Source organism: Manis javanica, chromosome X, assembly GCF_040802235.1.
Source record: "Manis javanica isolate MJ-LG chromosome X, MJ_LKY, whole genome shotgun sequence".
Lineage (NCBI taxonomy): Eukaryota > Metazoa > Chordata > Mammalia > Pholidota > Manidae > Manis > Manis javanica.
Window position 1 is genome coordinate 102549647 of NC_133174.1, and position 26704 is coordinate 102576350.

Sequence of the window (26704 nt, forward strand, 5' to 3'; positions counted from 1 at the left end):
GTACACACTTTAGAGTCAGAGCTGAGGTCAAACTGGCTCTGCCATTTATTAACAGTGTGCCCTTGGACAAGTCTTTTTATTTTCTCTGTGCCTCCGTTTCCTTATCTGTAAAATGGGAATAATAATATTGCCTCTTTACTGGGGTTGCTGTGAGCATTAAAGGAGAGAGTATGCATGAAAATTCTTAGCATAGCATCTGTATGTCTGGCATGTAGTACTCTTAAAAAATGGTAATTATATCTTTGGGGCAGTAATGATAACACATAGCCAATGCTGACTTACAAACCAAATTTTTGCACTTGTTGATTGGGATTCTTGCTGACTTTTCTAGAGCCTTAGGTTGCTGAAGCAAAGGCCAAAATTTAGGACTGAAGTTAGAGGCATGGGCATCAACAGAACAGGGCAGTGAACACAGTGGTTTTAGCCTAGAGAGGGCTTGACAACAGAGGATTTACTCTGAACAAGCTGTTTGCTGCTTTAAGCCTGAATAAGTCTGAGATATATGACCAAAATGAGGTAGGGGTGTGTGCGCATGTGTGTATGTGTGAAAGAGAGAGCGGGAGAAAGCATACCCCCAATTCTGTGGCATATTTTTCCTGTATCTTCAAAATCCCTTTCCCTCTCTTGCACTCAAATGGACTGATAACATTCTTTGAAAATTTTGAAGTTTTCTTAAAGATTCCAGTGTGTGCTGACCTCCCTGTTCTCCAAGTTACTAAAGCAACTATAGAAAAAAAGACTATGTGATATGCTTGGTTCTTAGTTGTGCTCAGTTGGTCTCTGATTAGACTCTAACTCATGTAGGGCAGAGACCAAGGCTTACAGCTCTCAGGTTTAGGGAGAAGGAGGTTATTGCTACTAAAAAGCAATAAAGGAGGTCATGTTGTTTGTGTTGTGCATGTGTTCCTTACTGGGTGTTCCCTGGTAGAGAAGGAAGAGTGAATTTCAGGAGCAAGGCCATTGGAAGATAAATGAAAAGTTTCAGTGTTTCAATGTTTCAAAGTCCTCTGTGGAAATATTAAGCTAGAACAGGGAACTGTGGCTCAAAGCAAAAGGCAGGACCATAGCTGTGGGAACCTTCTGCTGGGTGGCTGCCTCTGTTCATTGCTCAGATGGAAGAGAAAGTTGCCTATAACAGGATGAAGATTTCTACTATTTGAGAGGTAAGCCATTGGGTTATGGCACTGTGATTTCTGAGAGCCATCTTTCTCTGATGTCTCTGTGAAGGTCTTGGTCCTTCCCTCTTGAGGTGACTTCCTTCATAAACAATTCACCACCTGGAAGTGTCGGAGGGGAGACAGAGGATACATATATTTTGCTGATGGAGGAAGGGATGAGCTCTCTTTTCCCTTTGGGGAGAAAGCACTTGTCTTTTTCATCTGGCAGTTTTTACATCTCATAATCTATATTTCGAGTCCCCTGTCCATTATTCAAATGGGATACATATTTCCTGCATCTGATATAAACATCATTCAAGAAAATTCTCTTTTTTCTGTCCAGTCAGGGATGGAAAACCTATAGTTCTTATAACCATAATTTGGTGTAGGACCATAGACAATTTCAGATCTAACAGCCTAAGGGAGCAAGTAGATTCTCTCTCAAGTTATCTTAGTTTCTGCATAATAAAACTAAAGTTGATTGTGTTTCAGATGAAAATTAAGGCCAGAGCTGATCTATACTGCCTGGAATTTCCTGGCAATACTTACTTGCCTTATGGTTGTCACATACTTCTCTAAAGAAATGAGATGATGCAAAACTGCATGACAGAATTTGATTTCCTGGCCTCTGAAGGATACGGTAGTTGGTTTGGGTTTGTTTTGATTTTCCCTTTTACTTACAGCTCACTCTGTACATTTTAATCAGTCATAGCAATGTTTCTTCGGTATCAAACTGTATAGTCATCAATGCTTGAATACCTGGGAGCTTTGGTTTAGTACAGTTTTGGGGGTTCAGTCTGCAAGACTTCCACACTGATGAGATGATTGCCTATGCATGATCAGATTTGGGTTTCAGAGTGATCAATGTTGGCAATATAGAAGATGAACTGGCAAAGAGGGGTGATAGATGGCTGAAGATGGGGTGCTGATGAGTCTACTGTAACTTTCCAAGTGAGAGGTGAGGAAGGCCTGAATTAGAGTGGTAGGAGATGAAAGAAGGCAATAGTAATGGAGATATTTTGGAGCTACAATTGACAATATTTGGTAATCAACTGCATAAAAGGATGGAAGGTAAAGAGGAGTTGAGAATATCTCTTATTAAATGTATAGGGGATATAAGGGAATCAGGAGATCAGGAGGAGGGCTGGGTTTGGGACAGATAGTGATGAATTTGGTTTAGGTCTGGTGACTTCCTGTAATGGTTTGTCTGCTATCAAGCACGTGAGACTTTCAGTGTTAAAACTGGGTTAGTCCTGGGCAAACAAGGATGAGCTGGTCACTCTAAGATTAGGATATGTTGGATTTGATATCTGCAGGCAGTGTCCAGCAGGAGATTAGGCATGTAGGAATGGCACGTAGAAAGGGCATCAGAGTCAGAGGTGTAATTTGGAGAGTGCCTTTATAGAGATAATGGGTGAAACCACAGAAGCGGGTATGATAATCAATGGAGAATACATAGCATGAGAGAACTACCTCAAGTCCCTTGTGGAATTATATATCCTTGTGGACACAAATGAATGAATAATTAACTAAGAAGAAAAAAGTGAGTGAGTGAAAGGCAGCAGGCTGAAGTTGGAGGCACTCCCTCCTGCGTAGTTTGGCTGTGGAAAGAAGCCTGGGGCTGAGCCACAAGAGGTCAGAAGGGAACCAGAACAGATGATGATGTCATAACAGTGAAGCAGGAGGCGAATTTCAAGCAGGTAGGGGTTGAGGAAGAGTAATATTGAGGACAGATGACTGGCTCTGGTGGTTAATACGTCACTGGTCACCTTACAAGGGAACATTTTCTGTGGCGTCCTACACTCTGTGGAGTCCTGAAATCAGATCACAAGGAGCTGAGTCAACAGCAAATGAGAAGAAAGGAGCCATGGGTAATGAGGATAGATTCATTTTTCTCCCAATAATGAGGGAAAGGGAAAGAGTAGTTTTCTCTCCTTCAAATAGCAGCTCAAGATACTACTCTTCTTATGTTTTCCTAAATGATTGTCCTGCTTGCAGTTCTCCTCCTTTTCAATGTTCCTATAGTACCAGGGGCTTTTGCTGCACTATGTAGGAAAAAAATACGGGATATACTTCTTTATGCTCTGGTAGCTTCACGGTGTTTGGTTGGTCTCCCTATTAGACTCTGTGCTTTCTTAGGGCAGAGACAATGGCTTGCATCTCCCACAGTGACCACAAGAAGGCATTCAAGAATATTTGCTAGTTAGTATGGAAGGACAGAAAGATTCCCTAAGTCAGATGTTCTCAACCTCAGCACGATTGAAATTTGGGGCTAGATAAGTCTTTGTTTTGGGAGACTGTGCTGTGAGTTCTAGGATGTTTAGTGGTACCCCAGCCTCTACCTATGAATTGCCAGTGGCACCTCCCTCTCACAGTAGTGACAACCAAAAGTATTTCCAGAAGTTGCCAAATGTCCCTGAGGAAGAGGGAAATAGACTCAGTTGAAACCCACTGCTATAGGTAAGCTGGGCCTGGCTCATTTATCCCCTTGGTGTTCAGCAGGAGCAATCCAAAGCCATCTCCCATTGAGACATGTTGGTGTCTAGTTCACAGCCTCCTGAAAGAGATGCATAACCTTCCTCGGTTACATGTTTTCGGTTCCAAAATCCTCAAACTGATTCCTTTCTCTACCTTTCCCTGGAGTGGGTGAATGGCTCAGTACCTGCACTTTCACATGAAGTACTGAAATGAAGCCAACACACTTCTCTTATGATCCTGAATGTAGAAGCAAAGAGGGCGAGAGATCTAATTACAGCAATACTTTGTAATGTTTCTGCAACAGTTAGGGATGCATTTATTAATCTGTTCACAAAGTGCAACTAGTAGTTGATGACATTTTTCTGTTTAAAAGATCTTTCAAATATTATATTGTAACTCTGCTTGTAGCCTCCTCAGGAAATGGCCAGAGTTTGGGGAAATCTGAGAAATAAAGAATGTATACAATAAAGATACAGAAGTTTCGTGTGCCCAAGCAGAGCAGAGAGCCCAGTCCTTGGCCTTCATTGTTCAGGTTAAACCTGCAGTGTCTCCATCCTATTGGGGTCCATGGTTCCAGAAAGACATTTCTTTGCTATGGTCACAAGGATTGAATAGATGTGGGTTGAGATGGACTGCAGGTAAAAATAAGGAGAAACTGTGATCGCTTGTTGTTTTCTATCACCATTTTCCAGGCCTCTGAGATTCCTTGGTGATGACCTGTGAATCTTCCTACTGTTCTATGGGAAAGCCTAATAAATCATACAGCAGTACATTTTTATCAAGTGCCTGATAAATACAATACCAAAAAGAGATGTAAATAAAAGGAATAAGTTTGCACAAGGCATAGCTCATTCTTTCTGGACTTCATGGAGCTTGTTGATTTACTGAACTAAGCAGTTTCCATGTATTATTAGATTTTGGCCCCACAATAGCCCCATGTGATAGGTATTATTAGTACCATCCCCTTTTTATGGAAAAGGAAATGTGAGGCTCAGAGAGGTTAAATCACATGCCAAGGGTGCATAGCTACAAGGTTACAGAACTGGGATTCAAACTTGCATCTGTACAATTTCAAAGTCTGGGCTCATATCTATCGTGCTGATATGATTCATTTATATAGTACACTTTCTCTCCATTTTTTTTTCAAATTGGTGTAAGCTATTCCATTTTACAGAAGGAAGAACTGAGGACAGAAACTATAAATGACTTGCCCCGGGTGATGTGGTGGTTGTGGTAGTGGTGACCGTGGCGGATTGGGGCAGAAGGAAAAGACAACACATTTTCCCCTTATACTGTGTGCTTTTTCTACTGGCCACATTTTTCTAGTTCAGAAGATAAGACACCTCTCACTCTGGGAAACAATTAAAGAACTTGAAAAGGCAGTCTGTCATTAATTGTGTGATATTAAATTTCTGAATTCTCTGGCACCAACAAATTGAATGATGGAGTCATTTTCTTTCCTAGTGGATATTGTAGGTCATTAGCTATACTTAGCCTGCCAGCAGGCTTTGCACAGGGAGTATGTGGCATCCCTGCAGGATTTCCTAGGGGGATCAGGGAGACCAAAGAATATACTACACACTTTGACTAGGAAACTGGGTTAGAGAATCTAGCTGCTGCAAAAAGACACGTTTGTTATAGTGTTACTAAGTTGCTTCTCAGTCACTTTGAGGATGGCAAGGGAGGAGAGATGCAGAACCAACTGGCATCTTCCAAGATTTAACAAGTGATGTTTGGAAGTCCTACAGAGCCTTGGATGGTTGGGAGGTCCTTGGCTTTGAAGTGGATTGGTTTCCTATTCTCAACTGGAATTCCCCTGTACACCCCTGTGCAATAAACTTCCCATCATTGAATCAAGGTGCATAAATCAGGGATGGGGCTAGTCTCATGCCTCCAGAGCCTAAATTTTATTTTTGCTTGATACAGACAGCATATTTACATGCAAGAATTAGCTGCTGTGTTGGCAGAATGTGGAGTGTTAAGCATTATCATTCCTTCACCCCCCCCAGAGATTATTGGTAATGCTCAGAGAATTTTGTTTCATTGGATAGTCACACACTTCCTGGTTATTTTCACCCCCCTAAGTAATTTACTGTAAAAGAATCCTCACGAAGTATCTTTTTTTGTTTCTTTTCTCAAAAAAGTGGTCATAAGTCCAGAGGTTTTATGCAGCTGTAACCATCTCTTTCCACCCATTGTCCATGCCATACTGCTGGAGGCCTGTCACCAGATTTTCATGCCTCCTGCCCCATCAAAACTGTATCTCTGCCCCAGCACTGAGAAGCAGGTAGAACTGAGAAAGAAGGACTGACTGGTGATGAGCGGCTTTGGTAAAGGAGCCTGAGGAACCCTAAAGTCCTCTCCTGTGTTTCCTGAGATGGCAAGGGCCAGATATCAGCCTCATAGTGTGGTGGCAGTGGAAGGAAGGTGGGCTCTGGGGCAGTCAGCCCTGGGTTGGAATCCTATCTGCCACTTAGGGCCAGGTGATCTTCGGCAGCTCTGTTTCCCAATTTATAAAGGGAAGATAATACTCATTTGTGGCTGCTGTCTGTTCTTCTGACCACATGGCCATTTGCCTAGCTCTTTACCCTTACTGCTATAGCTTTTCTGTCATTTTGAGCTTTGCCCATCACACTTGACTCTACTCTGTGATGTCCTTGGGTATAGATTGTTTTGATCTAGACTTCTGCCCATAGCTGTGCAGACTTTCCCTTGGTTTTGTTTGTAGAATGAAATTTCCATGAAGCCAGTGTCTGTGGTTATTTGCGATTACCGTCATATTCCCAGGACCTAGGACCATATGTGACACATAGTAGGTGATCAATAAATATTTGTGGGATGAATGAATGAATGCCTAAACTCCCTGATCCTGGTGCCCATATCAGTTCCTTTGACCTACTGCTATATACCGCCTAATGTAAGGAGTGCTTACACCCTATAGGAACAGGCCTGCTCAGGTGCTGTCCTGTGAGCAGGGCCACTTATCTACTTTGCCCTGGATAGTGCCTGTGAATTTCATTTAGTTCATTCAGGGCTGATATGAGTCATCATGTATTTGAAGGGGTAAACAGAACTGTACAGGCCTATTTAAGTTTAACTTATAACTTGATAAGGATGAGAAAATGATTAGTTGAGCTGAAGTGAACTCCCAGTGATGAAGGAATCAAATATATTTTACTAAAAAGTGGATGTATATAAATATGTACTCCCAAACCAAACCAAATAATATAGCAGGGCTTTGGAACCAATTACCAGTCTCTCATCACTAGGATATTGATGAAACCATTATGCAGAAATTCATGGTTCATGCTCTGAGCTTCATCCATCATCCTGTTCTTGAGTCATCAACTAAGGACTCAGTGTGCTTTATACTCTAAGCTAGGATATATCAGACTGGCTACTTCCTCACAATAGGCCTGATAAAGTAACTGTGGAGAGTTCACAGGATCTACAAATGCTCAGAGTTCAGCTTTGTGAAGCTTTCACTCCCTTTGCTACAATTGTGGTACATCAGCTTTCTTCTTAACTGCCAGTGGCACATTATGGACAAGCACTGTGGATCTATCTCCTGTACTTAGGACAATGTCTTCCATTATCTGTTACAAACTTGTTACAAACTGTATGTGTCCTGGAAGAAGTTGTGCAGACCATCTTGACTGGATAAAGAGAAGATGTACTACCAGGTGGATTGTTACCTAAAAGAGTATCCCCTGGTTGCTGGGGGGTGTCAGTTCAATGGTGGATTCTTGTATTAAACTATAAATACAGAAGGCTGCACTATGGCTAGAAGTCCATTTCCTGCTGCAGTTGGGTAAGGCACTGTCTTGTCCATTCTCTCTTTATGACCCAGAGGGCAGCCTGGAACTGCAGGATAACTGAGGCAATGGTAGGTACACAATAAGGGAGGTGAGGACTAAAAGGAGTATGTATTAAGGGTACTCTTAGTAAAGAGTAACAGTGATTTAGCTAAGGTTTAATCAATGGTTAATTAAGGCAAAGCCAGGGCCTAGTGTAGCTTATGTTTAGGCAGAGCCCAATTAGGGCTGAAATGTACATAAGTTTTAGTCAGAAACCAGGTAAGGTATATCCAGGGCTTAAGCTTATTAAAGACTAGTGATAGTGAGATCTTAGTTAAGGCCTGGCTAGAGTCTTGTTAAGGTACAACCAGGACCTAAGCCTCGTTAAAAGTGAGCCAACACAGTTAAGATCTAATCAGTGTATGTTAAGGGCTAGTTATGGTCTAAGCCTAGTTTTTGTTTAGTCAGAGCCCAGTTAGGGCCTAAATCTGCTTAAGTTTTAGTCAGAAAGTTGTTGAGGTAGATCCAGGGCCTAACTTATTAAAGGCCAAGTCAGACCCCAGTTAAGGTATAGCCAGGTTCTTGCTATGGTACAACCTGGGCCTGACCTGGTTAAAAACCAACTAATGTGGTTAGGGTCTCATCTGAGTATGTTAAGGACTAGCAATGGCCTAAGCCTAGGTTTTGTTTAGTAAGAGTCCAGTAGGGCCTAAATCTATTCAAATTTCAGTCACAAAATATTTGAGATATTTTTAAGGTCAGCATTTAGTTAAGGCCTAGCCAGAGTCTTGTTAAGGTACTATCAGTACCTAAGCCTACTTAAAAGCTAACCAACATAGTTAAGAACAAATCAGAGTATGTTAAGGACTATCCAGGTCCTTAGCTTACTTAAAAGTTAGCCGGCTCAGTTAAGGCTTAGTTGGGGCCAAAGCCTAGTTTAGGCCCCTCAGAGCCCTGTGAGGCCTAGTCAGGGCCTAAGCCAGGCATAGTCTGGTGAATGTCTAAGTAGAGTCTAGTTAAGGCCTATCCAGGCCCTTGACATTTTCAGGGCTAGTCAGGATTAGGGTAAGCAACTCATTCTAGTTTTTCCAAGAGTTTGTATTTAACACTGAAAGTCCTCTGTCCTGGAATGTCCCGTGGTCCCTGGCAAACCATATTGGTTGGTCACTGTAGTCAAGGACTTTTAAATAAAATCTTTGTCTTGGAGTTTATACTTTATAAAACACATTGCAATATTATTTCATTTGATTATTTTTTTAAGGTTTCATTTTATTATTACAGCATCCATTTGAAATAGGTGCCATCATCATCCCCACTATAATATGAATAAACTCAGGTTTCGCGAGTGTGTGCCTTCCTAAATGCTATACAGTTAGTATTAGAGATAGAGTTTAAATCTGTGTTTGAATTCAAAAGCCTCACTCTTACTTTTTAAACTAAAGTAAAAAGACATCTCCCCATAATTAAAAGTTGTCTGAATCACAAAATAAATATTTGCTTAACGTATTATTATTATCATCCTATTTTCAGATCAGGAAAGTGAATCACAGTGAGCGTAAGTGACATGTACAAGGTAAGAAAACTTTTAGACTTGAACCCAGGTTTTTCTGCTTTCAAGTCCCGTCTTGTTCCCCTAAAATACAGTCTCTTTCCTCCATCCTTCCTACGTCCCAGTGTCAAATACTTCAGTCCACATTGCTGAGGTTGTTGCATGTATCCTTGTGTTGCAGTGATGTTTGTGCCCATGTCTTCTCCGAAGTCCATCAAGCATTTGGCAGACTGGAATTGCATTGACACTTCTGTTTGCAGCCTGAGGCTTGTCTGTTGAACTGATGCCTGCTGTTCCATTAGGGGAAATCTCTTGAGCCTGGCAGGGGAGCTGACATGGTAGTACAGTCAAGTTTCAGCCACTTGATGTGCTGTGATCAGAGGACAAGGGCTCTGAAGGCAAATCTGGTCTACTTAGTAATCCTTGCGAGGGTTACTGGATCCATCCATCCCTGTCATAAGGACATTCTGGGGACCAGGGAAGGAGACCAGGCCTCCTTCTCTGGTGCTGTGGATTCAGCTGTCAGAAGACACTGAGCACCTGGCTTGCGTTTTCCTGGCTGTACCATTACTGTAGCCTCCTGTGAGCTTACCAGGGGTGACAGGCATCTCTCTTAAAAAGCCTGTGTGTAAATATAATTGTGTTTAAAATCTACTATGTTATCCTAAGGACAAAATAGGTGCCACCACTGCAGAATCTAGCAGCTTCTGGGTTGGATGCCAGCGGGAGCGGTATGCCAAACGGGAAGTATCCTGGTCCCTGACTGCCAAGTAAACACCAGCTTCCTCTTTGGTGATATGTTTAAAGGGACAGCCTCTGCTTTTCTTGTGTGGCAGTGGCAATGGGGAAAGGTTCCAAAATGGGCAGTCAGTGGCTTAGATGGTGGTCCCATAGAAGAGGTGGCAGATGCCTCCTTGGACAGTAATTTCCCCCTTTGTGCTATTCAGTTGTTTTGGAGAACTGGTATAATATGTACTGCAAGAGGAAGACAGAGCTGGCTGGGAGGAAACAAATGATTTATTCCACTGAGCAGCTGGTATATTCAAATGTTGCTTTCTTGCTCAGAGAGAGCGCCATTTGGGAATGACATCATTTTCTCTGACATTCACATGACAATTTCTTGCATAAAACTCAGGTCTTTGGATGATTTCATGTGTTTGCATTCCCATGAGCCGGTGAAACACATTCAGCTTCAAGGCACTGGGTTAATGGCATAAGCAGGGCATGTCTATGTCCTCACAAAAAAATCTGGCAGACCTTTCCTCAATGATTGGGGGCTTTGCATTATAATGTTGGAGGCTATGGGAAGAAAGCACAAAACTAGATTTCTGCTTCTACCAAATTCCAGCCATGTGACTTTGGGTACATGGTTTTGCCTCTCTGTTTATCAATTTTCCTAAATGTAAAATAGAGATAATAAACTCTGTGTTACCCTACCCATGTTGTATGGTAATTATGAAAATCAAATGAGATATGATATGAAAAAACTAGGAAAAGTATAAGTGCTATAGGAATGTGAAGAATTATTACTTTTATTATTCATTCAACAAATATTTATTGAGAACTCATTATGTACCAGACCTGTGCTTGTCCATGGATAAAACAGACATCACTGCCTTCATGGAACTTACTTTCTGGAGAGGGGAGCCATAAAATACATCGTAACCATAATAAATAAGTAATGAATACAAGATATATAGAAGGTGGTTAAGTTCTAGGAAAATTAAAAAAGTCCAACAGAATAAGGAAGACTCAGGAGCGCCAGTTTGGGAGAGGCTGGTTCAGTTTTTCAAAGGGTGTTAAGTTTAGCTCTCATTAAGATAAGCTGTAAGCAATGGGTTTGAAGGAGGGGTGAGGGATTTAGCCATTCAGATATCTGAGTAAAGAATATTTCAGGCAGAAGGAATAGCCAGTGAAAAGTGCCTAAAGAGGAAGTGTGCCTGGTAAATCTGAGGAATGGCAAAAAGGCCAGAATAGCTGGAACAGATGAAGGGAGAAAAAAGATAAAGCAGATTATATCATGGAGGGCCATGTAGGCCATTATAAGGATCTGGGTTTACTCTGAAGGGAATGCAGAGCCATTAAAGGAGGAGTGACATGATCTGATTTACATTCTAAAGGGATCACGCTGGCTGTTACTGTGGTAAGAAGAGACTGCAGTGAGGCAAAGGGAATCCTGCTAGGAAGCTGTTGAAATAATCAAGGTGAGAGGTGGATGCTAGTGGCTCACAGTGACAAGTTATTCGTTTTTGGATATATTTTGAAGGCAGAGCCAAAAGGATATCCTGGTGTATTGGCTGTGGATTGTGGGGAAAAAAGTCAAAGATAAACTCAAGGTTTTTTTTTAATCCTAGGTAGTTAGAAGAATAGAGTTGCCATCTACTGAGATGGATGGAGAAGGCTATAGGTGAAGTTTTGGAGGGAAGATCAAGGATCCAGTTTTGGATGCACTGAGTTTTAGATAACAGAAACCAGTGTGAAGGCGATTAGACATGCAAACATGGGATTCTGGAGAAAGGTCTGAGCTAGCTAAATAAATCTGGCAGTTATCTACATAGAGATGTTATTTACAGCCTGTATGAGATCACCAAGGAAGCGACTAAGGATAAGAAGAGGACTTGGAGCGATCAACCGTGTCAGATGCTTTATATAGGACAAGTAAGATGAGGACTGGGGGTTGACCATTGGATCTAGTAGTGTGGAAGTCACTGGTAACTTTGACAAGGGTAATTAGATGGAGTGGCCATTATATTTAATTGACAGTATCTTTGAGAACAGAAATAAATAACCTGGTAATATCAGTCACAAGAGATGAGAGAGAGATTTTGTTCTTGTTGAGCAAACCTGCCTTGAGATTTCCCTGCCTCTAGCTAATGCTAAAAAAGAAATCTGGTAAGGAATCCTAAGAGGAGAACTCTATCCAGACTTTCACTTGAGCAGCACACTGATGTGGTGTTGGGAGTGGTCTCACCAGAAGACAGGGCTGTGGCCCTGATGTTCTTTTCTGAATGCCAAGCATATAGGCGGTGGGGATTCGCTATTCACCCATGTTTGAAATGCTAACCTTCAGCTTCTTTCTGAACCTTGAGAGCTAGAGGAACGAAATCTTCAGAGGGAAAGGAAACAGTAAATTCATGCCCAAGAGCAAAGCTTTTTTTCCCTTAGGATAGTAAGAAAGATTTTTTTCTAACTTCCTCCTATTTAATTTAATTGTATCTATCTCAGGTGTCAAAAAGGGAAAAGTTAGAAAACAGGAGACTAAATATTCATCTTATTTTTTATATTCATAGATCAGCTTATGGTCTTAAGGTAATTTTAATATTCATTTAGGCTTTTGGTATTTTATCTTTTTGCTAGTGTGTTCTAACTGTAGGTGCACATTGCAAACAATATAGTATGTAGGAATAAGGACAATGAAATGGTTATCCTCAAGAGGACTTGTGGCCTATGATCCACTTGGTAAGCCACCCATCACAGCTGTATTGTGTTCCTGCTGACATCTTAACACTTCTTATTCTACTGGTGATTTGGAGCTCCCCAGAACATCATCACTAGGCAGATCACAGTGTAAGGGACAGCACAGAGGGACACTAGAGGAGGGACTGAAGAATCATAGTCTAATTGTTCTGCTACTAACCAGCTGTGTAATCTTGGCAAGTCACTTATCCATATTGAGTCTTCACTTCCCCAGTTATAAAATAGGGATAATCCTTGCTGCACAAGATTGTTATAAGGATTAAATAAATTAATGTATGTGTAGCTACTTGAACATATAATTAGCAGGAAGAAACTAAAAATCCCTGGAATGAGCTATCAAAAGAAGTTCTGGAATCTTATTTTGCGATTATTAAAAACAGAAGCACTCTGCCTTTTCTGGATAGGCAGTAAGTACATTTGGAGGCAGAAGGAAGAACTTTTGACCTCTGATCTTCTTTCCAGGGGGTAAAGTAAACGAATTGTGTCTCTCCTGGCCAGCTGGCATTTGCCACAGAAACAGAGAGGAGTTCACGACTGGTGATTAGTCTTGCTTTCTGTCAAATTTCTGAGAGGTTCTCTGGGAGTTCAGCACTAAATCTGGGCTAGGGTGGTAAGGAATAAAAAGTAGACAAAGATATTTGTGTGATGCTCTCTGTTTTACCCCAATGTTTTTCCTATTTTACATAGAAAGATCTGCAAGTCTGAGCTGGTTCAGGTGAAGTCATCCTAGACAGAGGGGAATGGCCTTCATTATCTCGCCTTCATGACTTTGCCAGTTCCTTTCCAAGTAGATGTTTCCAAGGGATCACTAGTGAAAGCTTTGAAAGAGTTGCTGTCATAATACCAAGTGGAGGGCCTTCTCCACACAGCTGGCAAGGTATTGGGGGAGTAGTCAATGAGCAGTTTGAAGTGTAGTCAGCTTTCACCTTTCACCTGCTAGAGCTCAGAGACAGAGTGAGCAAGTGTTATCAAGGTGGGAGGGCATTAGGCTAGGAAGATCCCCTAATCTTCAAGGATTCCCCTCTTGAGTGGTCTCAGGTCTCCCGAAAGGGTTATGTGTGACCAAACTGCCAAGACAGTCCTGCTCCCTCACATCTTCATCTAAGTTCAACATCATGTTGGTTCTAACTACGAGATGAATTGTATTTCTGGTTCTTCCTTCCAGTTTTTGTAATGCCTGCAGCTGTCTCCCCTCCTACCTTCCAGGGGTCACTAGTCAGTATGCAGGATGCACCATACACTGGTTCCTGGATTCCAGAATTTCTTCAGAACAATTATATATTAACTAGCATTTATTAAGAGCTTATTGTATACCAGGTAGCATTCTAAACTCGTTGCATGTATTAACTCATATAATTCTCACGTCTGATCTCTTCATTTTATAGATGAGGAAACTGAGGCACAGTAGTTTAGCAACCTTCCAGTTAGTAAGTGGAAAAGTTGAAATTCAAATATAGATCAGTTTGACCCAGATCCTACCCTCACAACCACAACCCACAACCCACAATTAGCATCACAGTACTGTCTCTTCCAAAGTAGACAAGCACACAAAAACAATTTTCTTTTTTTTTTTTCTTCTCAGAAAGCCAAGGGAAGACTTGTGAATAGAATCCCTTGTCCTGTTACCTCCAAGTTCTGTTTTGATTTCCCTTATTTTAGGTCCTATCCACTGCACTGGTAATAGTTAAAAGTCAAGAATCTTTCTAGAAGTAGTACAGCATTCTTCAGGCTCTCTAACAGGCAGTGGGCTTCTCATGACAATCAAGATTCAGGGACAAACCTGAGCAGGGTCCACCAAGTCAAGATGAGGGGGCTGCCCTCACACTGGAATAGTGTTGTCTAGGAGAACAACCAAGAGATGTATTTTCAGAAGTGGTTGTTTTTCTCCAATGTCTGAGTTACTGTTTTTCTGAAGGGTAAGCAGGAATCTGATTCTCTCTGCAGTAGTGAGCACATTTGGAGGAAGTGAAAAGATATTCAGTGGAGTTTGGTGTAATTGACCACAAGGACATTTCCTACTCCCTTTTTTTCAGTTTCTGTTTTGAATTTTTCATATATTTTCAGGAAGGGGCCATGTTAGCTCCTCAGACACACAATTCTTTCCTTTCTTTCTTGATAAATTAAAGATGGTTCATGGGGATTTTAAATGTCAGGTCCTGTAACAGGCAAAGGCCTTATAACAGTTTTTTAAAGACAAAGATTTGTAGCTTTAAAAAAAAGGAGTTTAAAGAGTAAATCCTGTTGCTTTGTTCATTGTATCCCCCCCCCCCCGCCACCCCACCGACCCCAGAGAGCTCCTGCTATGTCAAAATGATCAAATTTGTCCTTTGAGGACAAGGACCTCTTGATGTTTTCCCTAGGGGTGGGGAGGGCAATAAGAAGTAATGCCTGGGGGTGTTGTTAAAAAAATCTATATTGACTGCATGTATCCAAATGGTACTGCAGCACCAGAGAAGGGAGCATTATGAAAAAATTTACTGTTTGTAAATAGGAAACTGACACATCTATACTCACCAAAGGCACATTTTAATCTCGCCCACATAACTGCCTGTTTCCCTTGGACATGAACTAATTTGGCTTGCCTGATGTGGAGTAGTGTATCGACTATGCACACAGACCCAGAGGACTTGGAATCCATTGCTCCTTTTCCATTCTACTGGTAGTCACTTATTGACAGTTTGCCAGCTATGAGCATCACAAAATAGCAGGGTTAGGACTAACAGCTAGAAGTAAAATGGTGCCTTTTGATCAGTGGTACTAATGAAATGTCATAAGAGTTCAATTAATAAAAATCTATAGGTTAAAGATCTAAGTTACCACATGGATAGCATGACCTTTGCCCCAGCTGTTTTTCTGAGCTGTTTGTAAGATGTGGGTTATCTCATCTTGCATCAATTTGCAACTCCATTTAGCCATAAGGGCCTCTTGCTTTGCTTGGCAGTGCTGTGAAGTAGAGAGCCACACAGATGAAAGGGACCCTTCTTGGTATCTTTGACATCATTTTCATTGGCTGCAATGACCAGCTTGCTGAACCCTGGCAAGATTTTTGTTACTGTCTTGCAGTCCTTACTGTTTGTACAGGAAGGAGACCCCAAATTGAAAATAAAACAATTTTTTGAGATACAGCATACATATGGTGAAGTGCACAGATTTTAAGGTTATAGCTGAAGGCTTTTTAGAAACATAGGTGATCATATCAAGACATAGAATATTTCTAGCATCCCAGAATGCTTCCTCATATTCCTTCCCAGTCAATAACCCCCCACCCAGAGGTGTAACCACTGTGTTCACATCTGTTCTATCATTCATTTGCCTGTTCTGAAATTTAAAATAAATGGAGTTATATGGTATGTGCTTTCATGCATCTGATTTCTTTTAACATTCTTGCATGTGTATTTTGTGGACTTTTGTGCTTTTTTATTTTGGTTATATACTTAGGATTAGAACTACAGGGTCATGCAATAGAGGTATGTTTAGCTTTAATAGATACTGCCAAACAGTTTTCCAAAGTAGTTGTACTGGTTAACACTTTGACCAGTGATGTATGAGACTTCCAGTTGCTCCCTGTTCTTCTCAGTGCTTGGTTTTGTCAGTTTTTTCAAATTTAGCTATTCTAGTAGGGTTTTGTGTATCTCACTGTAGTTTGATTTACATTTTCCTGATGAACAATAGTGATAAAAACCTATTCATATGCTTGTAGGCCATTTGGATATTTTCTTCAGTGAAGTGCCATTCAATTCTTTGTTCTATTTTTTAAAATGGGATTGTCTATCCTTTTCTTACTGATTTGAGGGACTTTAAAAATATATGTATATACTAGATATGAGTCCTTTGGTGGATATAAGTATTGTGAATAGTTTCTCCCAGTCTGTGGTTGCCCTATCCATTCTCTTAAGGTGTCTTGATAAATGGAAATTTGTAATTTTAATAAAATCCTATTTATCAATCTTCTTTAATAGTTGACATCTTTTGTGTCATATAAGAAATCTTTGCCTAGTGAAGGTCATGAAGATATTGGTCTATGGATTGATCTAGAAGATTTATTGTTTTCTATTTTCTATTCAGGTCTATGAACCATTTCAAATTATTATTATTATTGTTGTTATTATTTTGGTATCTGGTATGAGGTAAGGGTCTCATTGATTTATTTGTTTGACCACATGCCAGTACCATGCTGTCATAATCACTGTCCCTGCATAGCTAGCCTTGACATCTGATAGTATATGTTCCCCAGTTTTGTTCTTCAAGATGTTTTGGCTATACTGAAACCTTTATATATCCTTATCTGTTTAGGATCATTCTGTCCAAAGTGCCTTTTGGGGATGGTTTTGAGTTTAAGTCCTTAACTTCCCCATTCCCTACCAATGTCAAAATCTCGGTAACATTTTGAGGGAGAGACTGGTAGTGTGTGTGTGTGTCAATACCCCTCCCTCTAGTGAGAATTTGTCTCCAAAGTACCATGAGACTGGGAGATACTACTTAGCTCAACTTTTTCTGCTCAGGCACCAGGCTAGATTTCAGCTAGCTTCAGGTAACGAAAACCAGCCCTGCATTTGAGGCTTCTCAAATTTGTAATCCTTTCTCAAATGTTTTGTACATTTCTCCTTTTCCTCAGTAGAGTCCCTCTGCCTTGGGGCCAAACCTCATCTTCAACTTGTGCCCAGAATTAGAAAATGTCCCAGCAAAGAAAAAAAACCCTTGTGTTTATCAGTTCATTAGGAAGGACTCCGCACTCGCTGAAATTTTAGTTCTTCTTGTCTTTGCTTCCACAGATTGTGGATATCTTTAAACCTATCAATTTTCCACTTTATCCTTTTTTGTTGTTGCTTTTCAGTTGTGACAGGAGTGCTCACATCCCATTTGAAAGTCAAAGTCCAGAAAATATTTAATAGGCAGAACCTTGAGTCTCATCTGTCTCCGCTCTGTCAAAAGTGAGTAGTTTACAAGCATTTGGGCCAATTCAGTAGGTCAGTGGAAGGGCAGATAAAACGGACACATCATCCCTCTTACTGATGACAGGGATCCCTGAGGGGATTGATCAGGCTCTCTCCATCCTTCTGCCATAGGACTCACAGTCAACTTGAAATCCAGCCAGTTTCTGGGGAAGGCAAATGAGATTAAAATTCTCAGTTCTATTCCTGCTTAGAATAAGATGTTAGTTCTGGTCCGAATAAGGCAAATTTTGCCCCTGTTAGGCACTTAAATTTGTGGCTTCTGGAATATGACTTTAGGAGTCAGACATGGGCTGACCTTTCAGTCCTGCATCTTTATTTACCATGTGGCTGTGTGTAAGTTACTTGATTTCTCTGATCCTCCATTTTTCCATCTGTAAGCTCGCAGGGATATTATGAGGATTAAATGTACTAATACAAAAAATGAGTCTCACAGGGCTTGAAAATAATAGGTCATCCATAAATGTGAGCATCTATTTAAATAATTATTTATGGGCATTCCTTCTCATCTGATACATGTTCTTGAGACTGGGGATTATGCTTGGTTACTTTTTTGGGGGGAGTAAAATTTACATACAGTGAGATGCAGAAATCTTAAGCATACTTATTCTATGAGTTTTGATGAATGTATACTACTGTGTAACCCAAAACTCCATCTAAAACATGATCATAACCATCACCCCAGAAAGTTCTCCTATGCATCTTCCCAATCAGTCCCTGCTACCCTAGATGCAACTTCTCTTCTGATTCTTTCCACCATAGGTCATTTTGCATTTTGTAGAACTGCATATGAATGGAATCATAGGTATGTATTCTTTTATGTCTGGCTTCTTTCATTGTCCTGTTTTTTGATATCCATCCATGTTGCTGTCCCTATCCTTAGTGGCTTTCTCTTCATTGCTGATTAGTATCATATTGTATGAATATACCAGTTTATTTATCCATTCCCCTTTTGACACCTGGCTCTTTCCACTTTCTTTTTTTGGCTATTATGCATACAGCTACTGTAACTGTTTTTGTAAAAAATTTTTCACACATTTTCATTTCTATTGGGTGAACTACTGGGACTAGACTGGTGTTTGCTTAGTTTTATAAGAAACTCCCAGATGTTTTCAAAGAGGTTGTACCATTTTACACCCCCATCAGCAATGTGTAAAAATTCTTATTGCTCTAAATTTTTGTTAACATTTGTTGCTGTCAGTCTTTAATTTTAGCCAGTCTAGTGAGTATACTGTGGTATCTTATTCTGATATTAATTTGTATTTCCCTAATGGATAATGATGTTGAATATATTTTTATGTGTTTATATTTATTTGTCTTCCTTAATGGAATGTTTTTGTTTAAATCTTTTGCCCATCTTTTAAACTGGTTTGTTCGTCTTTTTGTTACTGAGTTGTAGGGGCGCTTTTTAAAATATTGAGATATCACTGACATACAATATTATGTTAGTTTTAGGTATACAACATAATGATTGGAATATTTGTACATATTGCAAAATGATCACCGGAGTAAGTCTAGCTACCATCCGTCACCATATGTAGTTAGAGAATTTTTTTTCTTGTGATGAGAACTTTTAGGATTTACTCTCTTAGCAGTTTTCAACTATGCAAGACAGTATTATAACTATAGTCACCATGCTGCACATTACATTCCCATGCCTTATTTCTTTTATAATTGGAATTTTGTACCTTTCGATCCCCTCCACCATTTTGCCCACCCCAGTAGGGGATTTTTATATTCTCGTTATAATATGTCAGATATGTGTTTTGTGAATATTTTCTCTCAGTCTGTGGCTTGCCTGTTCATTTTATTTACCATGTGTTTTGATGAATTGGTTTATCTTTGCACCCCCTGCTATCCTCATGCCTGGTTGAAACTTGATAATATTTACTGAATGAAAGAGCTAATAGTTCTTCTTCCCTTCCTCCTTCCCCTCTTTCCTTTATTCAATAGCACTTCCTGATTACCTACTATGTGGTAGTCTCTCTTCTATGCCTGGGGATACAGCAGAAAACAAAACAGACAAACTTCCTGGTCTCATGGCACTTATATTTCAGTCTATATGTATGTGGGGGTGGAGTAGGAGTCAGAAAAGCAAATAAACAAGAAAATATGAGGTAATTATATGTGCCGTAATGCCAAAATGCACTATATGCATAATGAGAAAGGGATGATTAGGAGGTTTTTTCAGGTTGGAGGGTCAGAAATCTGAGGAGATGATATTGAAGCTGAGATCAGAATGACAAGAAGCCTTTTTTTTTTTTCTGGGGAAAAGGGATCCCAGGCAGAGGGAACAGCTAATAAAAAGGCCCTTAAGGAACACTCATGCACTGTTGGTGGGAATGTAAAGTGGTGCGGCTGCTATAGAAAACAGTATGGAAGTACCTCAAAAAATTAAAAATAGAATTACCATATGATCTAGCTATTCCACTTCTTGGTATTTATCCAAAGAAAGTGAAACACTAATTTGAGAAGATATATGCACCCTTATGTTCATTGCAGCCCTATTTACAATAGCCAAGATTGGGAAATAACCTGTAGCTATTGATGGATGAATGAATAAAGATGTGGTACATACACATATTGGAATACTACTCAGCCATAAAAAGAAGGAAGTCTTCCTTTTGTGACAACATGGTTGGATCTTGAGAGTATTATGCTAAGTGAATTAGTCAGACAGAGAAAGACAAATTTATGATTTCCCTTGCATCTGGAATCTAGAAAAAGCAATGAACAAACAAAACTCATAGATACAGAGAACAGATTGGTGGTTAATAGAGGGATTAGGGGGTTGAGGGGTGGGTAAAAGAGTGAGGGAGGTCAACTGTATGGTGACAGAAGACTTATTGTGGTGATTACTTTGCAATGTACACAAATATCAAATTATATTGTACACCTTAAATGAATATAATGTTATATACCACTTTTACCTCAATAGAATAAACAAACAAACAAACAAACAAATAAATAATAGACTTAAAAGACATACCAAAAAAAGGCCCTTAAAGTGAATAGGGGCTAGGCACAAACTATGCAGAACATCCCTCTAGGCAAAGTAAGGTGTCAAGGGTTGGTTGATTTGGAAATTACTACAACTGGAATAAGCTGATGCTGCACTCTTACTTTCTTAGTACTGCAGTTTCTTAGTACTTAGCAGTTTCTCAACATCCTCCCTTCCTCTTACATCCTCCAGCCTCTAGGTTCTAAGATGCTTTGGAGATAGGAATTGTGGCTTAGCTAACACAGTGGTCAACAGGGTTAAGGCTAGATCAGGATTTTTTTTCTGTCAAAGTGACCAAGTGATAGAAAAACTTAAATCAAGGGTTGAATAAATAATAAGTAGCTACATTTGTCTGTATATGAAAGCAAAACATGAAATGTTCTCTCTGTTTTTTATGTTTACATTGTGTAATGTTTAATATCAATTTGATGAATGAAATATAGTTCATCTGAAAACTTCGCCCAGCTTAGGGAGAGATGGAAGAAAAGATGATGGAAAGTGATAGTGGAGTTAGAGATACAGGGGGAGTTAAATGGAATGAAATAGGTAAGTGAAACAATGGAAGTATTTGACTAAGAGGATGAATAAGAGTCCTAGAGGGAGGTAGAGAAGCCAAGAAAAAAAAAACTGGGTGAAAGGGAAGCCAGAAAGTAAGTAAGTTTGCAGAAGCATGTTCTTATCGCCCTCTCTTGCCCTTGGGCTGTGGGCAACACAGGAGGTCACTGCTTCCTTTGAAAATATGATGATGCTTTCTAGTAATATCTGATACCCACCTTCCATATTTCCCTTCTGATGAGCTGATTCATGCTTTACATTCATGCCAAGTTCCTTTCATGATTTCTTTTCATTATTTCCTCCTACTAAGACTGCCTTTTCTCTAATCAGAAAGCTGGGATCACATAAAGTTAATAAAATAAACTTATACTGCTAGTATCCATTCTCCCATATTTCAGCAAAGTTGCCTCTGACCAAAATCATGCCTCCTAGTCATCATGGTTGGGACCCTTATTATCAAGGTAAACCCCACATCTGCTGTCAGGATTCTGGATCAAGAAAAAGATGTGGTTCTTATGCTACGTAGAGATAGTCTATATAACCGAGTGGGTCAAATCAGGCCCTGTGGAGATCAGCTCCATATGAAAATCACAGACCATCTGGCTGATGATTTTCTGTACTTTTTTAAAGGTCTAATGCGTACAATAGCTGGAGGGAAAGTCTGTGGCTTGCCAGGCTCCACTCTGGTCAGAACTGTTGGAAACCAGGCAGTATCCTAAAGGAGTGAGTGATGGCTGCTTCCTAATACTAGCTATTAGGAAAAGCTTGACTGAGGCTAGAGAGAGAAAACCAGCCCAATTCACAGGACTGGTAGTTAGAAATTTAATCTGTATGTATGTCTAAGAAAACAATTGGCTGAAGGTATATTGCTAACACTGTGATCAGCTGTGGACTGAAGATATATACTCTAATAATAGAAAATTGCAGCCTGGAATATGTAGGAAAACTAATCTGGTAAAGAGAGATATGAAAAAAAATCAACGAGAGGAATTTCACAATTCATATAGGACATGTACCAGTTCATCAAAACAGAAAGACAGAATGATCTACTTAGAATAAAAGAAGAGATGATCTGACCCCCCCAAAAACTAATGTCGATTCTGCCATCTTGGGGACTCCAAGTCCCAACTCAGCTATCTTTGTCAGCTCAGATTATGGGTCCAGAATGGGCATGTGAAACTCAGTACATATGGACATGAATGTCCTAGGTAAATGGAGGAGAAAGAGTGAACAAAAAAACCATAGTTCAACCAAACAAGTAAGCAATATAAGATATGTCAAATTACTAAAAATTTGCATATTCAACAAACTCATTTTCAAGGGGAGTTGGAGGTGGGAAATCAGACAAATGTGACAAGTAGATTGTATTGGGCCAATCCCTAGATTTTTAAACAAAGGATATTGCCTTACAGGAGTATAACCTTACTCAGGAAGAAGGTTTGCAGAGCATACCAGACATGCAGATGACAATAGTATGACCATGGCTTTAGACAAAGTTGGAGGAACTAGCTGCTAGATAGGGAATATCGGCAGTAATAGGAAATGACCAAGTTGCTAATTTTATAACAGAACTTGTCCAAAATTTGGCAAAAGACAGAGAGTGTAGGACTTTCATTTACCATAAATTCCCCAGGCTGCAGGGGTAATTAGAAACTTTAATGAATGGATTATTAAAAATATAGAAGGAATTTGGAAGCACTAGATATAAATGGCGATGAGACAAATGTGTTAATAAAGACAAAATTAATCAGAAGACTCTGAGTGAATGTACTTTCCTCAGTAGAGATGTTCAAGAAAGATAGGCAAACTACCTTGCTCACTTTGTTCTCAAAGTGAGATAAAGAAGAGATAAAGGCCATGAGAAGTATAAAGGAAAGAGAGCATGGGGAGTAGATCCTCATAAGGCCATCAACAAAAGGAGGAGAGAGAGCTAGGAATACCCTTTAAACTTTGTCCTCTAGCCAGAACCTATGGATAGATAATGGATAAAGGCTCAAGGATACTAATGTTTATATTTCTCTTTTGTATTATTAGATCTGCTTTGCTGTTTTCTCTTGGCTGTGACAATCTGTCTGATGGTCATTATAACAGTAGTTCACTATCATTACAAACAACAGTAACATACGTAAATTTTACAAGAGGTTCACCAACTTTATCAAAAAGTGCTATAGGACCATTGGCCTCATTCTGTACTTGATCATCATTATAATCACATCAACAGCTTCATTTCTCAACCAACCAACCACAGAAGCTTTGCCAGTCTCACAAGATCCACTGTTACAGAACTCATTTAGTACAGCTTTTAGTAATATTTTATCTATTGAGGAGAGCACTGAAGCATGGAGTCTGTATCAGCCCCTGAACTAGTTAGCAGACTTGTTGACTGTGTAGCCCAGTTAATAATAATAGCAGAAGAGATTTTACAATTAATTTCCCAAGGACAAGGTCCTTGTGTAAACCAAAATTATGGACCAGAACAGGCAGAAGCAGGTGCACCTGCTTATGAGGAAGATTTGCTCCCAGACCTCGGTGATCTCTCAGACTTAGAATCAGTGTTTACATCCAGAGAAGATGAAGACCTAATCCTTGACATAGATCAAACCATGTTAGAGATAGATGAAATATATGACGATGTACTACTCTCCGGGATAAACGAAGACTTGGGAAATGGGTAAGACCTAATTTGCTTCTAACCAGCGTGTGAGAACTGATCATTTCTCTGTTTCAAATATATTCCGATTTTTCTGAATATTAACAATATGAGTTCTATCCTAGTTCTGCACATTTTCATTACTAATACTGTAGAGAAGAGGTAATATTTCACTTACTTCCAGTAGAGACTGGTCTCTTTTCTTCTTTGTATCTATTTAAAAAGCTCTGACTTAAGTCATATGGTTCTTTCTTTACCTGTACTTATTCTCCTGCTAGGACTCCTGACAACGGGAATAGACAATAGAAAACAGAAGAAACGTCTTACCTAACAATGGAATGAAGACCTGATGAACTTTATCATATCTTGGGACCCAATGTCACTGTTCTACAATGAATGGAAACTAAAGAGGGGAATATCCCCAGGATGGCATGGCAGTGAATACATTCGTAATAACAGAACAGTATTGGGACACTTGTACTTGAAAAGATATGATTCCTTACCAAGCCTTTAGGAGAGAATGTATTAACCAAAGGATGCTATTGCAGACTAGGAGAAATAATTTTGAAAAAGTACCATCTACCAGATAATAAAACTACAGAAAAATTTTCAGATAATTTTTGCCAGGAAGAAGCCTTTTAAAAAGCTGAGGCCAAGAGGGTTCAGTGCAGGACTGTTCCTTCAAATGCTGACCCACTTCGCCACCACTCTGCAATATTGTTCCCCAAATGGAGATAGAAAATTACAGCACATAGCAACATAGAAGATATAGTAGAAGAGGTAGACAAAGCCCTATAAGGACTACTAACCACTGGAAAGTCAAATGCTTACGGCAAAGGTTCAGAGATGATGGCCTACAAGTAGCGATGAATTAAGTGTATCTTCTTGGGTGTAGCTGAATTTATAAAGAATAGCTGAAGGTCTTTTAACAATGAACCTGCTGTAATGTTGACATGGAAATCCTAACTATTGAGAGATGGGAGCAATAGTGAGTTTAAACAAAATGTGAACTGGTATTTAGCAACAACAATTCTACAGATACCAGAAAGAGAAAATACAATAGTTGGAGGACCCCCTATCAAAACAGAGAGGGAGAAAATAAATGTGCAGGAAATGCACTGATAATTTTAATTCCATGCCATACAGGACCCTCACTTTCATTTGGAAAAATACCTACTCTTTAGACAAGCCCATGGACACCATTGTCCTTCCTCCTAGAGAATGTTTTTTACATCTCATAACATGGACAACTAGGTGAAGACATAAAAGTATACCACTGGATAGTTTTATATGCAAATTGTGAAAAATGACATGTAGAAGTCAGTCCACACTGGTGGACACCAAACTACATCAACTCATATAAAGCATGTTATAGTCACAGAGATTAAAAAGACATTTAGTATAGATGCCTTCAGAGCTAACCAACATGACAGATACTGTATCTAATACTAAGTGAGGTCTGCATACACAGATAATTAGCTACCTATAAAGGTAAATGGGGGAAATTACAGACTATAGAACCTGGTCTTATTTGGATGAACAGTAGCAGGGAAAACACAGGTCAGTTTTGCCCATGAATTCTAGGATTTCATTTTACAAGTTTAAGGAAGAGACTGCTGTATCAAGAAAGGCTACCAACAGACCCTTGTGAAAATCAGAAGAACTTAGCAGCTAGTCAAACATGTTAGTATGAGAAGCTCTGCAACAGACTGCTCTGTGGCAAGATTGGTAGAGTAGATGAGGAGCCAAGAGACCTAGAGGGGTGAACCAAGATGCAAGAGGAGAACCAAAAGTTACATCATCAGGCTACATGGGTCACCTGGAAAGACTACTATAGTGACACCACAGGATTCGATAAAATATTTTATAATGTTTGCTTTGATTGTGATTATATATGCTTTGAAAAATTGTTATGCTGTAACCCTGATTCAAGCAATGAATTGTTGCGTTAAGTATATGTGCTCTATGGAACAGAATTAAAAATAGAGTTAATAGTGATAACAAAGTGTAGTAAGTAAGAAAATAAGAAAACTTAGAAACAAGAGCTAGTAGGGAAGGTATTTTCAGGGGAGAGGAGAAAAGTAATAAGTTGTCAACAATTATATAGCTGTTTATAGGGGAAAGCCATAATACAGAGTTAGTTCCCAAGCAGGTTTATGGGCCAAACCTTTTTTCATATGCAAATTAGCCACCCCTAAATTGCTGATAATGATGGGGACAGCTGGTTGGCAAGTAACACAAATCATGCTTTTCAAAACCCAGTCAGAGGAAGATAAAGGTTAACTAACTTCGCATCCTTATGTGTGATAAATACTGTCAGTTATTAGATTATAACCAAACATAATCCTTAGCTATTGATCTACACCATTTTATTGTTGTGTGTGTTTACAAACTTTAACTAATAAAGTTTTCATTTACTAATGAAAAAACTTGTGGTCATTTAAAATTACCTGGTGGTGAACTCTCAGGCTACTAAACTGGCATTAAAGAACCCCACTCCGCAGAAGGTGGAGTATAATCCGAAAGAATGTTATACCAGGAGCCTGAAGTTCTGCTTCTGGTTTTGTCAGATAATCTTGAACAAATCTGAAATATAGTCCTTTCTTGATTGTAAAATGAGTTATAATAACTTTTCTGCCTACCTTTAATGATAATAAGGAACAAATAAAATGATACAGTTTTCAAAGCCTTTGTTATGATATATCTGACAAAGGGACAGAATATATGAAATCAGGACTTTTTTTAGGAATATCTGAAAATATCTATCTGACCGTACTTGAAAGTCTATGTAACATGTAAAGATCATCCAATGGTTTTACATCTGTTTTCTAGGAGATCAGAGCTTCCTTATTTTACTCCATGTCAAAGTTATAGTTTGGAATCAGCCTTTGTTTCATCCTTCTGAGCTTGTTTTTTTCTTTTACCAAGTTAAATACTTTTTAGCAGCCTCTTTGAGTTCTAGTAGGAATAGTAATGAGGGAAAAACAACAATGAGAAAGCTTTTCAGGAAAGAGTGAATTACATTCCATTTAAGGCTAAGATTTGTTTCTGAGGGGTTATGTAAATCTGAACATTATTAACCCACTGT

The 26704-nt window shown here is 39.5% G+C and overlaps 2 protein-coding genes across 2 annotated transcripts in view; one reads left to right on the forward strand and one right to left on the reverse strand.

Moving 5' to 3' along the window:
* TRPC5 (transient receptor potential cation channel subfamily C member 5) overlaps positions 1-26704 on the reverse strand; it is a 117398-nt gene that overhangs the window by 55571 nt on the left and 35123 nt on the right. The gene's annotated exons all lie outside the window — the stretch shown is intronic.
* Positions 1072-25975, forward strand: TRPC5OS (TRPC5 opposite strand). Its single transcript, XM_017659581.2, has 4 exons — positions 1072-1163; positions 8963-9005; positions 23001-23637; positions 23895-25975. Exons 3-4 carry the CDS (start codon positions 23306-23308, stop codon positions 23920-23922), a joined length of 360 nt encoding a protein of 119 aa, XP_017515070.2. The 5' UTR covers positions 1072-1163; positions 8963-9005; positions 23001-23305; the 3' UTR covers positions 23923-25975.